Here is a 14,718-nt window from a genome sequence, read left to right on the forward strand (position 1 = left end):
TAGAGAGCTTCATGGAATGGGTTTCCATGGCCGAGCAGCTGCATCCAAGCCTTACATCACCAAGTGCAATGCAAAGTGTTGGATGCAATGGTGTAAAGCACGCCACCACTGGACTCTAGAGCAGTGGAGACGTGTTCTCTGGAGTGATGAATCACACTTCTCTGTCTGGCAATCCGATGAACGTGTCTGGATTTGGCGGTTGCCAGGAGAATGGTACTTGCCTGACTGCATTGTGTAAAGTTTGGTGGAGGGGGATTATGGTGTGGGGTTGTTTTTCAGGGGGTGGGCTTGTCCCCTTAGTTCCAGTGAAGGGAACTCATAATGTGTCAGCATACCAAGACATTTCGGACAATTTCATGCTCCCAACTTTGTGAGAACAGTTTGGGGATGGCCCCTTCCTGTTCCAACATGACTGCGCACCAGTGCACAAAGCAAGGTCCATAAAGACATGGAGGAGAAAGTTTAGGGTGGAGGAACTTGACTGGCCTGCACAGAGTCCTGACCTCAACCTAACAGAACACCTTTGGGATGAATTAGAGCGGAGACTGTGAGCCAGGCCTTCTCATCGGACATCAGTGCCTGACCTCACAAATGTGCTTCTGGAAGAATGGTCAAACATTCCCATAGACACACTCCTAAACCTTGTGGACAGCCTTCCCAGAAGAGTTGAAGCTGTAATAGCTGCAAATGCTGGGCCAACTCCATATTGAACCCTATGGACTAAGACTGGGAACCCATTAAAATTCATGGGCCTGTAAAGGCAGGCGTCCCAATACTTTTATTTCAGGTACTTATATAGTGCCATCAATTTACGCGGCGCTTTACATATATATTGTACAGTCACATCAGTCCCTAACCCTCAAGGGGTGTACAATCTAAGGCCCCTAACTCACATTCATACATACACATACTAGGGCCAATTTAGACAGGATCCAATTCACCTACCAGCATGTCTTTGGAGTGTGGGAGGAAACCGGAGTGTGGGAGGAAACCGGAGTACCCGGAGGAAACCCGCACAGGGAGAACATGCAAACTCCAGGCAGGTGGTATTGTGGTTGGGATTTGAACCAACAATCCTAGTACTGCCAGGCGGAAGTGTTAACCATTTAGCCACTGTGCTGCCCACTTTTGACAACATAGTGTATATTTGTATATTAGTGTTTATTTTTTTTTTACTACAATTATCTGATAATAGCACATCTAAGAGCAGACTTCCGCCCTCACATCCTTGTGCTGTGTGCTGGAAACCTTGTCATTCCGCAGTGTGCAGTAGGTTTCAGTCACACAGGGACGGGGATGAGTGGCAGGCTGTATCAGGGGCAGCTCAGCACAGGGACGGGGATGAGTGGCAGGCTGTATCAGGGGCAGCTCAGCACAGGCCGGATGCTCGGAGTCAGGCGGACAGGACCACACACCTCTGTAGACACAGGCCGGCCTGGAAGTGACGTCAGTCAGGGGCGGCCCAAGCTGTGTGTTGTGTGCGGTTGTGGGATCTGCTCGGGGAATCCCATTGAAGAGGAGGGCGCCCGGTACCCGGGGAGGAGAGGCAGCCATGTCCATGGAGGATCCGTTCTTCGTGGTGAAGGGGTGAGGAATGGCGGTGCCGTGAATGGGAGGGGGGTATACAGTGTATGAGGGGACCAGTGTGGAGGATCTGAATGGGCCCCATACCAGGGGGCCATAGACTTGTATAGCACAGAGGAGGGCTGCTTATCTCTAAAAATGGTTTTATTAGCAGGTATTCTGTGATGGGTCCTGGAGGGCTCATTCACACAGGTAGGAGAAACGCGCACAAGAGATAGACGAGGCACTATAGAGATCAATGAGTCCACACACAGCGCTGCGTCGGCATACCACAGCGTGCGCTGCGTTCAGTTGCACACAGAAAGCGTAGGTCACAGCCGCAGATTGTACGCATAAACGCAGGTACTTTAGGTGTGTATTGTGCGCAGGATCTTTCACGCAGAAAATACGTGTCTAAACGCAACGTTATTTTTGCTGCTGTGAATGAGCCCTAAGCCCTGGTTCACACCAGATCCGACTTTGAAAGTTGGATGGCATTACAACTGTGGGTGCGACTTCTTAGACACCTGTGCGGCATCAGGCACCGATGGCTATGAAAGTCGCACCCCAAATCGGCAAAAGTAGTGCAGGAACTACTTTACGAATCAATTAGAATTGCCGATCATTGGATGTGATTTGAACAGTCAAATCACATGACAATTTGCATCATTGTGAAGCAGGGCTCAGACTAAATTCACACCCCTGACTATCTGCAGGTAGGGTTGGCTAAAGCCTTGGACTCAGGATGAGAATATTGAATGAATGGTCGCCTGGTTTTGTTTTTATTCTAGTCTTCTATGGAAACTGAAGAGGTTACTAAACTTATGAAAGTTCTTGTTAGGGCTCGTTCACACTTGGCTGTTTTACCAACGCTTGCCAAACGCCCCTATAGCGTTTGGCAAGCGTTGGTCCAGCGTTTACGGAGCATTTTTTAACGCTCCACAAACGCCACATGCGCAGTTTAGCGGCGGTTGCTAGGCATATGCCGAGCGTTAAAAACGCCACAAACGCCTATAATGAAGTTTGAATGGTGTTACTGCTCCGCAACCGCACCACAAACGCCGGCCGGGCATTTGCGGAGCGGCACCATAGGCTAGAATAGGAGGCCTCAATGCCTCCTGACTCGACCAGAGGCGTCCATTTTGCCGCGCCGCGACGCTACCGTTAGAACAGCACCATGTGCTGCAATGTGCAGAATTGGCAGAGGCGTTTGGGAAGTGGTAAAAACGCTTCCCAAATGCCTCTCTGCCGCCTGCACACAACGCTAGTGTGAACGTAGCCTAAGACAGAATACAATTTGGGAAGTGATGTCTTGTGTTGTAGTCTTTCCTTTCTGAGTATACACGGGCTTGGTCATTCTTTGTTTTCGTACAAATACTATACTAATTATAGGAAAATTGTTCATTCTGTTATCGTATGAGAAACATTTTTGTGCTGGTCCCTTCGGATATTTTCACGTGAACTGTCATGATCGGCTCTCAGATTCTAACGATCAGATTATCTGATGATCGCTCCAAAGAATTGTTTTTTCCTATTTCCTCATCATGTGTACCAGGCTTATGGCTCAGTTCTTACTAGCTCAACGTCTGATGTGACGCAGAAAGTCGCATGACAAGTCAAAACACATTAACCACTTCAATACCAGGTACCTTCACCCCCTTCCTGCCCAGGCCAATTTTCAGCGCTGTCACACTTTGACAATTGCGCGGTCATGCAACACTGTACCCATATGACATTTTTATCTTTTTTTTAATAGGCAAAGCTTTCTTTTGGTGGCATTTAATCATTTTGCTAAAAAAAAGTCCTAATATTTTGAAAAAAAAAACATGTTTTTCTTAGTTTCTGTTATAAAATTTTGTAAATAAGTAATTTTTCTTCTTCAATAATGCGGTTGTACTGATGGAAAATGATGAGGCTGCACTGATAGGTGGCACTGATGGGGCTGCACTGATAATCAGGACACTGGTGATCAGTGTCTTGATTATCAGTGTAAATGTGTGCTGTCAGGACTGCCGGTTATTGGCTCTCCTTTCCTTGCACAGTAACAGTGCGTGAGGAAAGGAAATACCGATAACCAACAAGTTTGTTCACATGTTATCAGCTGTGATCGTACACAGCTGATGACAGGGCCGCTGTGATTGGTCCTTAGCTTCGATCTGTGATCCGCTTTATCCAAAGGACACAGCAATCATAGAACACGCATTAGGGGTGCACAGGGGGCGGGGTCCTGTCAGGACTGCTATAGACACCCTCCCAGACCTAGGCTACCATACTTTACTTGTCTTTCGGCGATGGTGCAGTCATGAGGTGGTTAATTTTAATAGGTGCTGTTTATTGCGGTGACTCAAGTCACATCAGTATAGATAAGAATGCAACTTTGATGGATCAGTGTTTTGTTTTTTTTGTTTTTTTAACCCTCACCTCTCCTCCCTGGTCATCCTTGCTCCCTAAAAACATCCTCTAGCACATTCCATTCACACCTGAGTGTAGCAGAAATGCACGTTCCCACTCGCAATTGTTTGTGTATTTATCGCGCATAGGGTGCCTTTGCAGCAAATGGCCCAAAGTAGCCCAGAAACCTTTTTGGTTGTGTATTTTTTTTGCGAATTTGTAGCACTTTTGTCACACGGTAAAACTTGCGTCTGCTAACTGCGATTGGGATGTAATTTAACAATTAGTCTGCATTCACATCTGCATGTTTCAGAACAAGCAGCAACCCGCACAGAAAACGCGCTCTTTGCTGCATTTTTCAGATTGTGTATCCATTTAGGCTGCATTCATATCTGCATGTTTCACAACGCATGGAAACTCACAAAGAAAATGTGTGTCACACGTTCAGAAGTGCACAGATGCAAATGCAACCTAAGCGGCAACCCACGCAAGCAATCCGCACCGGAAATCGCGCAACTTTGGAGTTGCACTAGTGTGAAGCAATTCTAAACATTGCCTGTGGATGCAGAACCGCTCTGTCCAATGGACACATACAAACTGGCTGCGTCCACGATCAGCACTTGTGCGCAACTGCCGGGATGAGCGGTTCCACAAGAACAGCAGCAGTACAGAGTATACGTTTAACAGCCCCCATCAGTCAGATATGCGAAGGCAGTGTTTTATCAGCCATCTGTGATAATCTACAGATTCTTGTCAGCTGTTACCCATGGCTCCAGATAATTGGCTGTCTGAATGTAGCCTTTGGCCCTTTCACACTTGTGCACTTATAAATGTGCTTTGCTCTTTCTTTTCAAAAACGCATTTCATGTTTTTTTTACACATTTTTAAAGCGGAACTTTAATCTTATGGTAAAGTTTTTATAAACTTGATAAAAAATAAAGTTCTTTAGGAACATTCCACATGAATAATTATGCTACCAAAATTAGTGTGTGCTGTAAATGGTCTCCATCATTGTTCCTGTTTCTTCTTGCTGGAGGTTACCATTTTGTTGAAGCCTAGAACCCCTGAACAGCAGTAAATCTTTGGGCTGTCAGCAGATCGGCTTCTACATTTTTCAATACAGTGCTGAAAAATAGAGAGCAACTGAGCATGTGCAGAGCCGGGTGAGACAGTGTATTACGGGATTTTACACAGTATAGGAACTTATTTTTAATTTTTTACATAGCTATATCTGCAGAAGGGGCCAGCCTGAAGTGATCTAGCAGAGCTTAATTTTCTGACTAAGGTTCCACTTTTATTTGTTTTTGACGTGTTTCTGTTTTTTTTTACTCCCAGCATGCACCTGTAGATGGACATGTGACTCAAAAGAACTCAGATGTGTTCCCATTGACTTACAATGCAAGGTGCATTTGTGGTGCAGAAATGCAGCGCAGAAACCTGAACAGTTACCTAGGATGTGAAGGGGAAGAATTTTCATGCACTTTTGTTGCATTGGAAAGGCATATTTTATCGTGGTAAAAGCACTCCAGTGTGAAAATGCCCTTACAGCTCATCCCCATTGGCAGCAAACTTTAGAACTTCTTAGAACTTAGAAAAATCCCAATAACTAGCCACTTGGTGAGAATTCAGATTTTTAAAATGCCTGTTCATGGGAGGAAAGGGGGGGCGGGGGAGAAGACACTGCTATGGGGGAAAAAGGGGGCAGAGGAGACTGAAGGGCGGTAGAGGGCACTGCTATGGGGATGGCCCTACCCATAGCAGTGTCCTCTGCACCTCACCCCCCCCCCAGAGCAGAAGGTATCACAGCTCAGGACAGAGAGCTGGAGGAGGAGCTGGCCAAATGAACTTTTCATATTCTCAAGCTGGTAATTGGTTGCTAGGACCGACCTTCCACTCCTCTCTTCTGTGCACTGAGGATGACAGCAGCGGAGGAGGCTGGGGGAAGGAGAGGGAGGGACTCGCAACTACAAGGCAAGGGTTGATGGTGCAGGGACCTGTTGACAATCTACCTGTCACCTGCCCGTGGTCGATCGACTGGTTGCCAACCTCCCTTTAGAACAACTTTACTGAAAGTCCCTGCACTCCACCCTTCCTTTTGTCCTTTACATGAATAGTGCCATGTTTTTGATTTTTTTTTTTTTGGGGGGGGGGGGGGGGGGCTTGATTGAGAAAAGTGTCTGGTAAGGTAACCATTTTATTTAATGATAGCCGCTTTGATTAGTATTCAGAATGCTTCACAAACACAGTTCAAATGGCACATTTTTGTAAGTGAGGCCTTAGACACTTTCATACACAATACTCCATACAACACACATTTAGATTATAGCTGAAGGGCTTACATTAATGAGAACAAGGTTTTAGGGCTCGTTTACAGCAGTCTGGTGTCCATCGGGTATTTTGCATTGTTACAACGCAAGGCGTTTACTTTTTATTTTCTATATTGAAGTGTCGCAGAAAGATACTTTGTTCAAGTCTATGTCCTGCAGTGCACATGCGATGTGATGATTTGTGCAGTATTAGGCCAGGTTGATGCCGGTGCTCACCAGTTTGGCAACATCTTGGATGTGTGCGTGGTTTACCATGCGTTTTTAAATACGTTTTTACCTGCTGTACCATTGACTTCTATTAGGTTGTGCATTTATGCTGCATTTTGTGAAAGTGCACCAAAAGTCCTGCATGCTGTATCTTTGGTGCACTTTCAGAAAACGAGGCAGAACCATGCTACCTAATAGAAATCAATGGAACCACAGGTAAAAAGTGTGTAAAATGCACATAAATTGTGCATTTATCCTACATACGTATGTGGATAAAAGTGATCTAGTGCTTTAGGGACATCTCAGTGGAACGCAACATTGGAACGAACAGCAATGCCAGAAAGTAAATGGGCTCCCTTATGATGATCCCATGTAAGGCGATGTGACAGATTGAATACCTGTTGCTAGCCTCTCCTACAGAGGTGTAGATTGCTTCTGTTTGCTACTTTGTGCGAAGTGTACTTCCTGTGATTTTATGGTGTACGTTACATTGTCAAGTGGGGGCTGGAGTCATTTTATAGCACTACAATGCTATGAAATGTGTGCTGTAAATCTAAATTGGGATTTGTGAGATGGTGGAATAGGTTTCTTTTATTCTGAGTGCAGAGGAAGGATGTGTCTCTATGGGAAATTATTGCTATTTAAATGTTGTTTACTTTTGGTTTCTTAGGTCAACGTCTAAAGCAGACATTGCATAATGGTCTCAGTTAAAACTAATATATATATAATTTTTTTTGTTCATCTTACTTTAATTGCATACCAGTGTTTCTAGAACCATTATGTAATCTAGTGCAGGGATCTCCAAACTTTCTAAACAAAGGGACAGTTTACTGTCCTTCCGACTTTAAGAGGACGGAACTTTGGCTGTTGGGAGTAGAAATGGTCCTGACGTTAGTGGGAATAGATAATGCCCCATCTTTGGTGTCAGTCGAAGGAATAGCGCCCCATCGTTGGTGTCAGTGGGAGAAATTGTGCCCCATCATTGGTGTAATTGGGAGGAATTGTGACCTATTGTTGGTGTTATTGGGCCCCATTGTTGGTGTCATTGGGAGGAATTGTGCCCCATTGTTGGTGTTATTGGGAGGGATTGTGCCCCATCATTGGTGTCAGTGGGAGGAAATGTGCCCCTTCATTGGTGTCAGTGCAGGAAATGATTATGGGCAGCACAGTGGCTAAATGGTTAGCATTTCCACCTGGCAGTACTAGGGTTGTTGGTTCAAATCCCAACCACGGCACCACCTGCCTGGAGTTTGCATGTTCTCCCTGTGCCTGCGTGGGTTTCCTCCTGGTATTCCGGTTTCCTCCCACACTCCAAAGACATTGCGGTAGGTGAGTTGGCTCCTGTCCAAATTGGCCCTAGTATGTGTATGTATGAATGTGAGTTAGGGTCCGGGACCTTATATTGTGCGCCCCTTGAGGGTTAGGGACTGATGTGAATGTACAATATATGTAAAGCGCTGTGTAAATACACAGCGCTATATAAGTACCTGAAATAAATAAATAATAAATGTCCCATTGTTGGTATCAGTGGATGAAATAGTTCTCCAAGGGCTGGATAAACAAGCAAAGGGCCACAGTATGGAGACATTGGTCTAGATTATGGTCAGACTCATGACTAGATCTAGGGGGGTGCTGGGGTGGGTTATGCCCACCAGATGAGCCATCCGTAATATGCCACTATACTGCACTACGCTGCCACTATGCTGCCCTATTCTGATACTTTACTACCCTAGTTTGACATTGTACAGCCCTAGCCTGACACTATACCATCCTTGACTGACACTATACTGTGGCGAGGAGGAGCTCTGCTGCCTATGCCAAGGCTGTGTGCAGTGCAGAGATGGCAGAAGGAGCTGTGCCCCTGTCCTTTCCCCTGCCAGTAGTGACCTCTGTCTTCTGCCTGGCTAGCAGTGACCCCTGTCCTCTGCTCTGCTGACCTCCCATCCTCTGTCCCCCTGACAATTTTTATTGCACCTCCACATCGAAAAGGCTAGATCCGGCCCTGGTCAGACTTCACCATAATCAGTGTACTGTGGGGCTGCCATACTTCAGATAAAAGAGAGAGAAAAATCGGTGCTCAATAAGCTACGTGCCACCAGGCTAACACAGACATTAGTCTACTGCCAGCTCTGGGTAGGAGGGAGATAAAAAACATCACACACCATATGATCAGTTTACCAGGAACATGACAGGGTTTTTTTATTGGTAGTGTCCGTATGTATCATAGGAAGTAGTTGATTGGGCTGGGCTCACCACCAGAAATCTAAAACAGGTAATAGGTGATCTATTGTGACTTTTAAAAAAAAAAGACACTCACCTGTCTCACGATCCAGCGGTGTGCTCAGCTGTTTCACCGGCCGTTCTCTCTCCCCGGCATCTTTAGTGTGGGCACCCACTGCTCAAGTTTGATCAGCACTGCTCCTTGTGAATGGTTCCATAGTCTTCTGGATCCGGTTACGGAACACTACGGGAGGGGGGGAGGTAACTTCCACTTCTGATTGCCTAGGTGATCGCAGTGGAAATGGGAGCGGGTACCTGTCAAAATCAATCCTTAACAGGGAGTTGGGGAAGAGGACTTAAGCGGAACCTTTTGGGTGGAGCTCTACTTTAAATTTAGATTTCTTTACATTGCCATTAGGAAACCCTGACCTCAATCCAGCCTTGAGTAGGACTTTTTGTGTTCTTTCACCCAGATTGCATTATAGACCCTTGTTCAAGTCATTGTTCATTCCCCCAATGCACATTGGTTCTATCAGATTTTCTCCAAACCACATACCCCAACATTGTTGAGCAATTTGACTTTCATGGTCCAAGAGGCAATAGCCTAGGCCCAGAACTGAGTACTTACCTGGACTACAAACTAAACTCTGGCAAGAAAAATGCACTTTATTCTTTTTTTTTAGTTGTTTTAATATCTACTCACCTCCATCCAGCACTATCATACCCCTATCAGACCTTGATAAATTTTCAATAACAGTGTTTGAATCATTGGTGTCAAGATATTTGCCTAGTGTGATCATGTGCTGGCACTTACTTGGTTTTGGTTGATTTTACATTTTTCAGGGAGGTCCAAAAAGCAGTGAACACAGCACAGGGTCTGTTTCAGCGATGGACAGATCTTCTTCAGGATCCTTCTATTGCTACCCGGGAGGAGCTGGACTGGACCACTAATGAACTACGTAACAATCTGAGGAGCATTGAGTGGGACCTTGAGGACCTCGATGAGACGATTAATATCCTTTTATGATTGTGCCTTATGTATAGTTTGCGTTTAACAAGGATTCAAAGTTGCTCTATCACTTTTAAAATTAAAATGCTGGCAGTGCAGGCACAGAATTATAGTTCATTCTGATTTATAAAAGTTCTTTTCATGATTGCCTGGTCTGATCCTGTCCTATGCACATTCAGGCAGCCCTTCATGTTGATAGGCTAAAAGGAAGGGGACAGGTGATTACCCTTGAAGGTTCAGATAGGAGATAATGGTCATACCTAGCCTACAGACCTAAAAACATTGTCCATATAAGGTGGATCAGACTTAAAGTGATTAAGGTTTTGACTCATTTGCACAGAGCAGCCCTGATCCTTCCCTTCTTGGGTCCTCCGCTGGCATTCCAGGCACCTCCCCCTGCTGAGTGCCCCCGAAGCAAGCTACTTGCTCTGCAGGCATTCATGCATCCTTGCTTCCAAGCCACCTCTGTGTGTCAATGAGACACAAAGAGCGCGTCTTGGCCCACTCCCTCCTCACTGGATGTGATTGACAGCATCAGGAGCCAATGAGAGACCTTGGAGAGCTTCTGCTCTCGTGCACATCTTTGAACCCAGATTGGTCTCAGGTGAGTGTAAGGGGGGAGCTGCTCACTGAAGGTTCTTTACCTTAATGCATAGAATAAAAAAACCCCATCAGGCTTCAAAACCACTTCTACTAATTAAGAAAAAAAAGGAAAAATGCTTTTGTTGCCCATATACGTGTTTGTTTTTATTGTTTGTGTTAATAAAACTCCTCCAACCCAGCCAAAAAAAAACAGGAAAAATGCTCTTGTTGCCCACAGCAACTAGTCAACTTCCAAATACTTTACTGTCTCCCTTGAACAGGCTAGTGAAAACAGATGTCTGACATTTTACTTTGTCAGCTGAGTTGCCAGCACTCCATGTACTTTTTCCGGACACTGCACAGAGCAAGCATAACTCAAGCTACAATAATGTTCCATTCACTACATGGAAAATGTGTACAGAAAAAATGCCGTGTTCAATAAATCATGCTTTAAGGCCACATCAATGGTATTCACTATCTGTCAGGCTGCATTCATACTTGAGCTCGAAGCTCCAAAAAGCTCAAACTTAAAAAATCAATTGTTCTCTATGGTGCCTGTTCACATCTGATCGCCCGAACAGGCACCATAGAGAACAATTGATTTTTTTAAGGTTGAGCTTTTTTGGAGCTTTGAGCTACAAAATGCTCAAGTGTGAATGCAGCCTTAAAGCATAGTGCAATACATTACAAATTGGTGTCAAGTATCAAGTTGGCAAGACACCAATAGATCCAGATATCAGCTTCACCATTATGTAGTTCCCTCAACCCCAGCAAAAAAAAAGTCAGTGACCGGCTTTAAAGTTGTATAAACCCCTCAGCATTATTTAGTTTAATATACTGAGTACAACAAAATAAATATTTCCCAGTAAACTATTTGTTAAAATTCATACCAAAGCACTTGCAGTTTACAACTTTCAGTGCCGCTAGCTCCTTCTGCCTCTGCTGCTTCCCTGAACTTCCAGGCTTCTCAGAAGGGAGTTAACAGTGTAGAATGTAGTCTCCAGCCAGTCTGTTAGTTTGGAGAAGGGAGAAGCGGGGAGTGTCTTACCATCCTAGGCTATAGGGAGACACAGCTCTTGTCCCTGCATGTAAAAGTGGCTTCAAAGGAGCCACTTTGAAATAGGAAACCTGGGGCAACAGTTATGGTTCCTGATTAAACTGGAACATAGGCAAGGGTTAAAAGATGAGCTGCATGCTCAGTAAGTGATGAAATCAACCGCTAAAAGTGGAAAACTGCAGTTAAACACTTTTCGATTGGGCTAAAAAATGGAAAATAAATACATTCCCTGTCTGTGCTAAACTGTGGATTAAGGAAACTCCACTGCCACCTTTTGTAATCAAGCAGCTGCAGCTCCTGCGGCTGTCTGAATACCCTAATAGTGACTGCATCTGATTGGCTGCAGTCAATGTTCTGATGAGAATTTTCCACAGGGCCATCTGCAGCTCAAATGTTTGGCAGTTGAGCAGGATGATTCTGCTCAGATTCTAGCCTTGTAAGTCTAGCCATAATCTGTAGCTAAATATCACTGCTCTGTGGGGTGGCGGGAAACACAAGCTTTCCTGATTGCTGCACCACCATTACACATGGCTGGCGGTGAGACTGCTGCACTCCAACAGAGCACAGCGTACTTTACTTACAAACTAATGTTGAGCATGGAGTTCTCTGCTAGGGCTGGGGAGCTTTATTAACGCAAACAACGGTATCACAATAAACACATCCTTTTCCAAGCAGTGTTCAGTGGTACAGACAGGGGTGTATTTACCACAAGGCATTTGCCTAGGGCGGCATTTTTTAGGGGGGCAGCACTGCTCCCCGGAAGAAGGGACACATGTGGCATGGGGACCAGGTGGGATCCGAGAGAGGCTGCGGAATGCTTGACAGTGTATGCAGAGCCTGACTCTCATTCCAGGGAATGTCTGGAGCTGTGAAGGTGAGTTTCTTTTTCTCTCTCGCTGGGTGGTGGGTTGGGATGAGGGTGGTGGTAGTGGAAGGCTTTCTTAAGTAGGGGGGTGGGGGATGTGGTGTTGGTTGGGCTCAGGCTCTCTCTGTGGGGGAAGGGGGGGTGGCTGATTTTTGTGTTGCCTAGGGCAGCACAAAACCTAAATACATCACTGGGTACAGACCCTGTGAAGGTAAGTATTGAGATTCTTTTTTTGCAGTTTTTATTCTCTGATTTTATTTTATTTATTTTTTTTTTTTTTGTGCAGGGTTGCTGTATGTAAAACTACAGTTAGGATTTTACTAGCGGTGCACCAAAATGAAAACTCTGGTGCCGAAACTGATACCGAAAATTCAGAATGCATGTATCCGAAAACCGGACCAAAACTGAAATGTCTGCATATGTGGGGGTGGGGATGCTACAATTTTTTTTTCTACTTTCATGTATATATTTTTTTTTTTTTAAATTATGATTTTATTGCTATTGCTTAGGGGACCAATAGTCCCCTATGTGATAACATATGAGTGACAGGTCCTCTTTGTAGGGGGGAGAGGAGCAGTGGAGGGGGCAGGAGAGGAGCAGTGTATACAGTGACGTAGCAGTGTATACAGAGAGGCTCCCTTACTAGCTGTCACTATATGTAGGTGCTGATTTTTGAAAAGAAATTGCCGGCTTTTTTTTTTTTTCTTTTTCTTCACTATATCTCACAGAATTAGCTGTCACTTTCCCCAGAGCTAAAGGAAACTTTGTTTCTTTTATCCAGGAAAGAAACTAAAAGGAAAGATTGTTTCTTTTAACTCAGGGAAATAAACTAAAAGGAAACTTTGTTTCTTTTAGCTGGGGGGGAAAGTGACAATTGATTCTCTGAGCTATAGTAAGAAAAAAAAAAAAAGCCGGTAATTACATTTAAAGACCAGCACTGACATATAGTGATGGCCAGTCACTGTATACACTGCTCCTCTCCTGACTTTTTCCGCCAACCCCCCACCCCTCCTCACTTCTGTAGTACACAAAGTCCCCTGTATCGGCTAAATTTTTCCTATCAGCATTCGGCTATTTTCGGCCAATATGTTTCAGTGGCCACAATTTCGGTGCATCCCTAGGTTTCACAGACAATGATGAAGGTCACAAGTGACCAGATGCAGCAAGCTATTTGTGCAGGAGATATTTTTCTCTGTCCTGCTTTGGCATGTTCTTTTCATGCATGTTTTCTGACACCTTACTGAAGGTGTATGGTGTATAGAAATGATGATTAGGGCTAGTTGCATTAAATACCATTCTTTTTATGAGCAACATAGCATGGAATCATTTTTGTTCCATGACAGGAAGACAGTCCTGCTATCCTCGTAGGTTCAGTCAGCTCTTGTGGTACAGTAGAGCTGAAGCCAATCAGTTGTTGCCTCTGTTTACTACTGTGTTTTCCTTTATTCTACTCACGTATTGTTGAATCCAATCCTCGCAAGTTCAGTCTGGATCCAGCAGAGATGAGGCAGAGAAAAGCTTTTATCAGCGAAACCCGGCAGTGTGTCAAGGTGAGAATCGCAGCAGGGATGTGAATGGATGCATAGCTTTGCCTTGTGTGAAGGATCAGGGAGAAGGTTATATAAAGTGTAGCCATTTCCCACAGGTATTTGGTGTCTGCTTGGATCTCACCTGCAAAGTGAATTACAGAGGCCTTTCATATTTTTGCCTGTATGTCCCTGGAAAAATAGGCATGTGTCTACTCATTGTCACCCTTACAAAATCTTCACTGTGCAGCAGCAGTTAGTTGATCCTTCTGTTATTTTGTCATCTGCTCAGTATTTATTAAGACTTTTAAAGGAAAGCTATGCTGTATCAACGGTAGTCACTGTTGAGTAAATAGTTTATAACATATTGGGAATTGTAATATATTTCCTTGATTGTATTATACAAATTTGGCTATCCACATGTAGTGTACGTATGTACATATGTGATTACAAAGTATAAATAGATATGAGTTTTTCTTAAAATGAGATATGAAGGTGACTAATCGATAAATATCTACTTATATTGAAATAGCAAAAACATGGGAAAATTAGCATCTAAAATTTGAGTCGTATCAGAAAATACTTTTAGGTGTAAGCTGCAATAATATCAAAATACTATATGTGCACTAAAATAGAATGTACTTTCCCTTTAAGTGTTTGCAATCTGTGTAGCTCCACTTTAAAGAGGTCTGACATAAGTAGCTACCCTTCCCAATTACAGGTCAATGTACATATTTGCCAGCACACCACAGATCATCAAATGTGGTCCAAACGTTTTATTGATAAACGATCACATCACTGGCACTCTGTTCTTCATGATGCGATCATTTTTCTGGGTGACATTTGATGATCCGTGGTGTGCTGGCAAATATGTACATTGACCTATGATGTCTCCATCTGGCTTTTGCTGAAGCACCCTCTACCTCTGATTCCATTCCAGAAACGTGTGCGATGGGAATATTCACATTAGC

General features: G+C 44.3%; 1 protein-coding gene across 1 annotated transcript in view; it reads left to right on the forward strand.

Annotated features, from left to right (window-relative positions):
• The first annotated feature begins 1,386 nt into the window (after positions 1-1,386).
• STX6 (syntaxin 6) overlaps positions 1,387-14,718 on the forward strand; it is a 30,874-nt gene continuing 17,542 nt past the window's right edge. Inside the window, exons 1-3 of the mRNA XM_089671477.1 lie at positions 1,387-1,587; positions 9,552-9,721; positions 13,677-13,771. Coding sequence (XP_089527603.1) covers positions 1,553-1,587; positions 9,552-9,721; positions 13,677-13,771 — 300 coding nt within the window. The 5' untranslated portion in view covers positions 1,387-1,552. The remainder of the gene's footprint in view (positions 1,588-9,551; positions 9,722-13,676; positions 13,772-14,718) is intronic.

Source organism: Staurois parvus, unplaced genomic scaffold, assembly GCF_062004578.1.
Source record: "Staurois parvus isolate SC_StPar_1 unplaced genomic scaffold, SC_StPar_1.0 ptg000106l, whole genome shotgun sequence".
In the NCBI taxonomy this organism is placed as follows: domain Eukaryota; kingdom Metazoa; phylum Chordata; class Amphibia; order Anura; family Ranidae; genus Staurois; species Staurois parvus.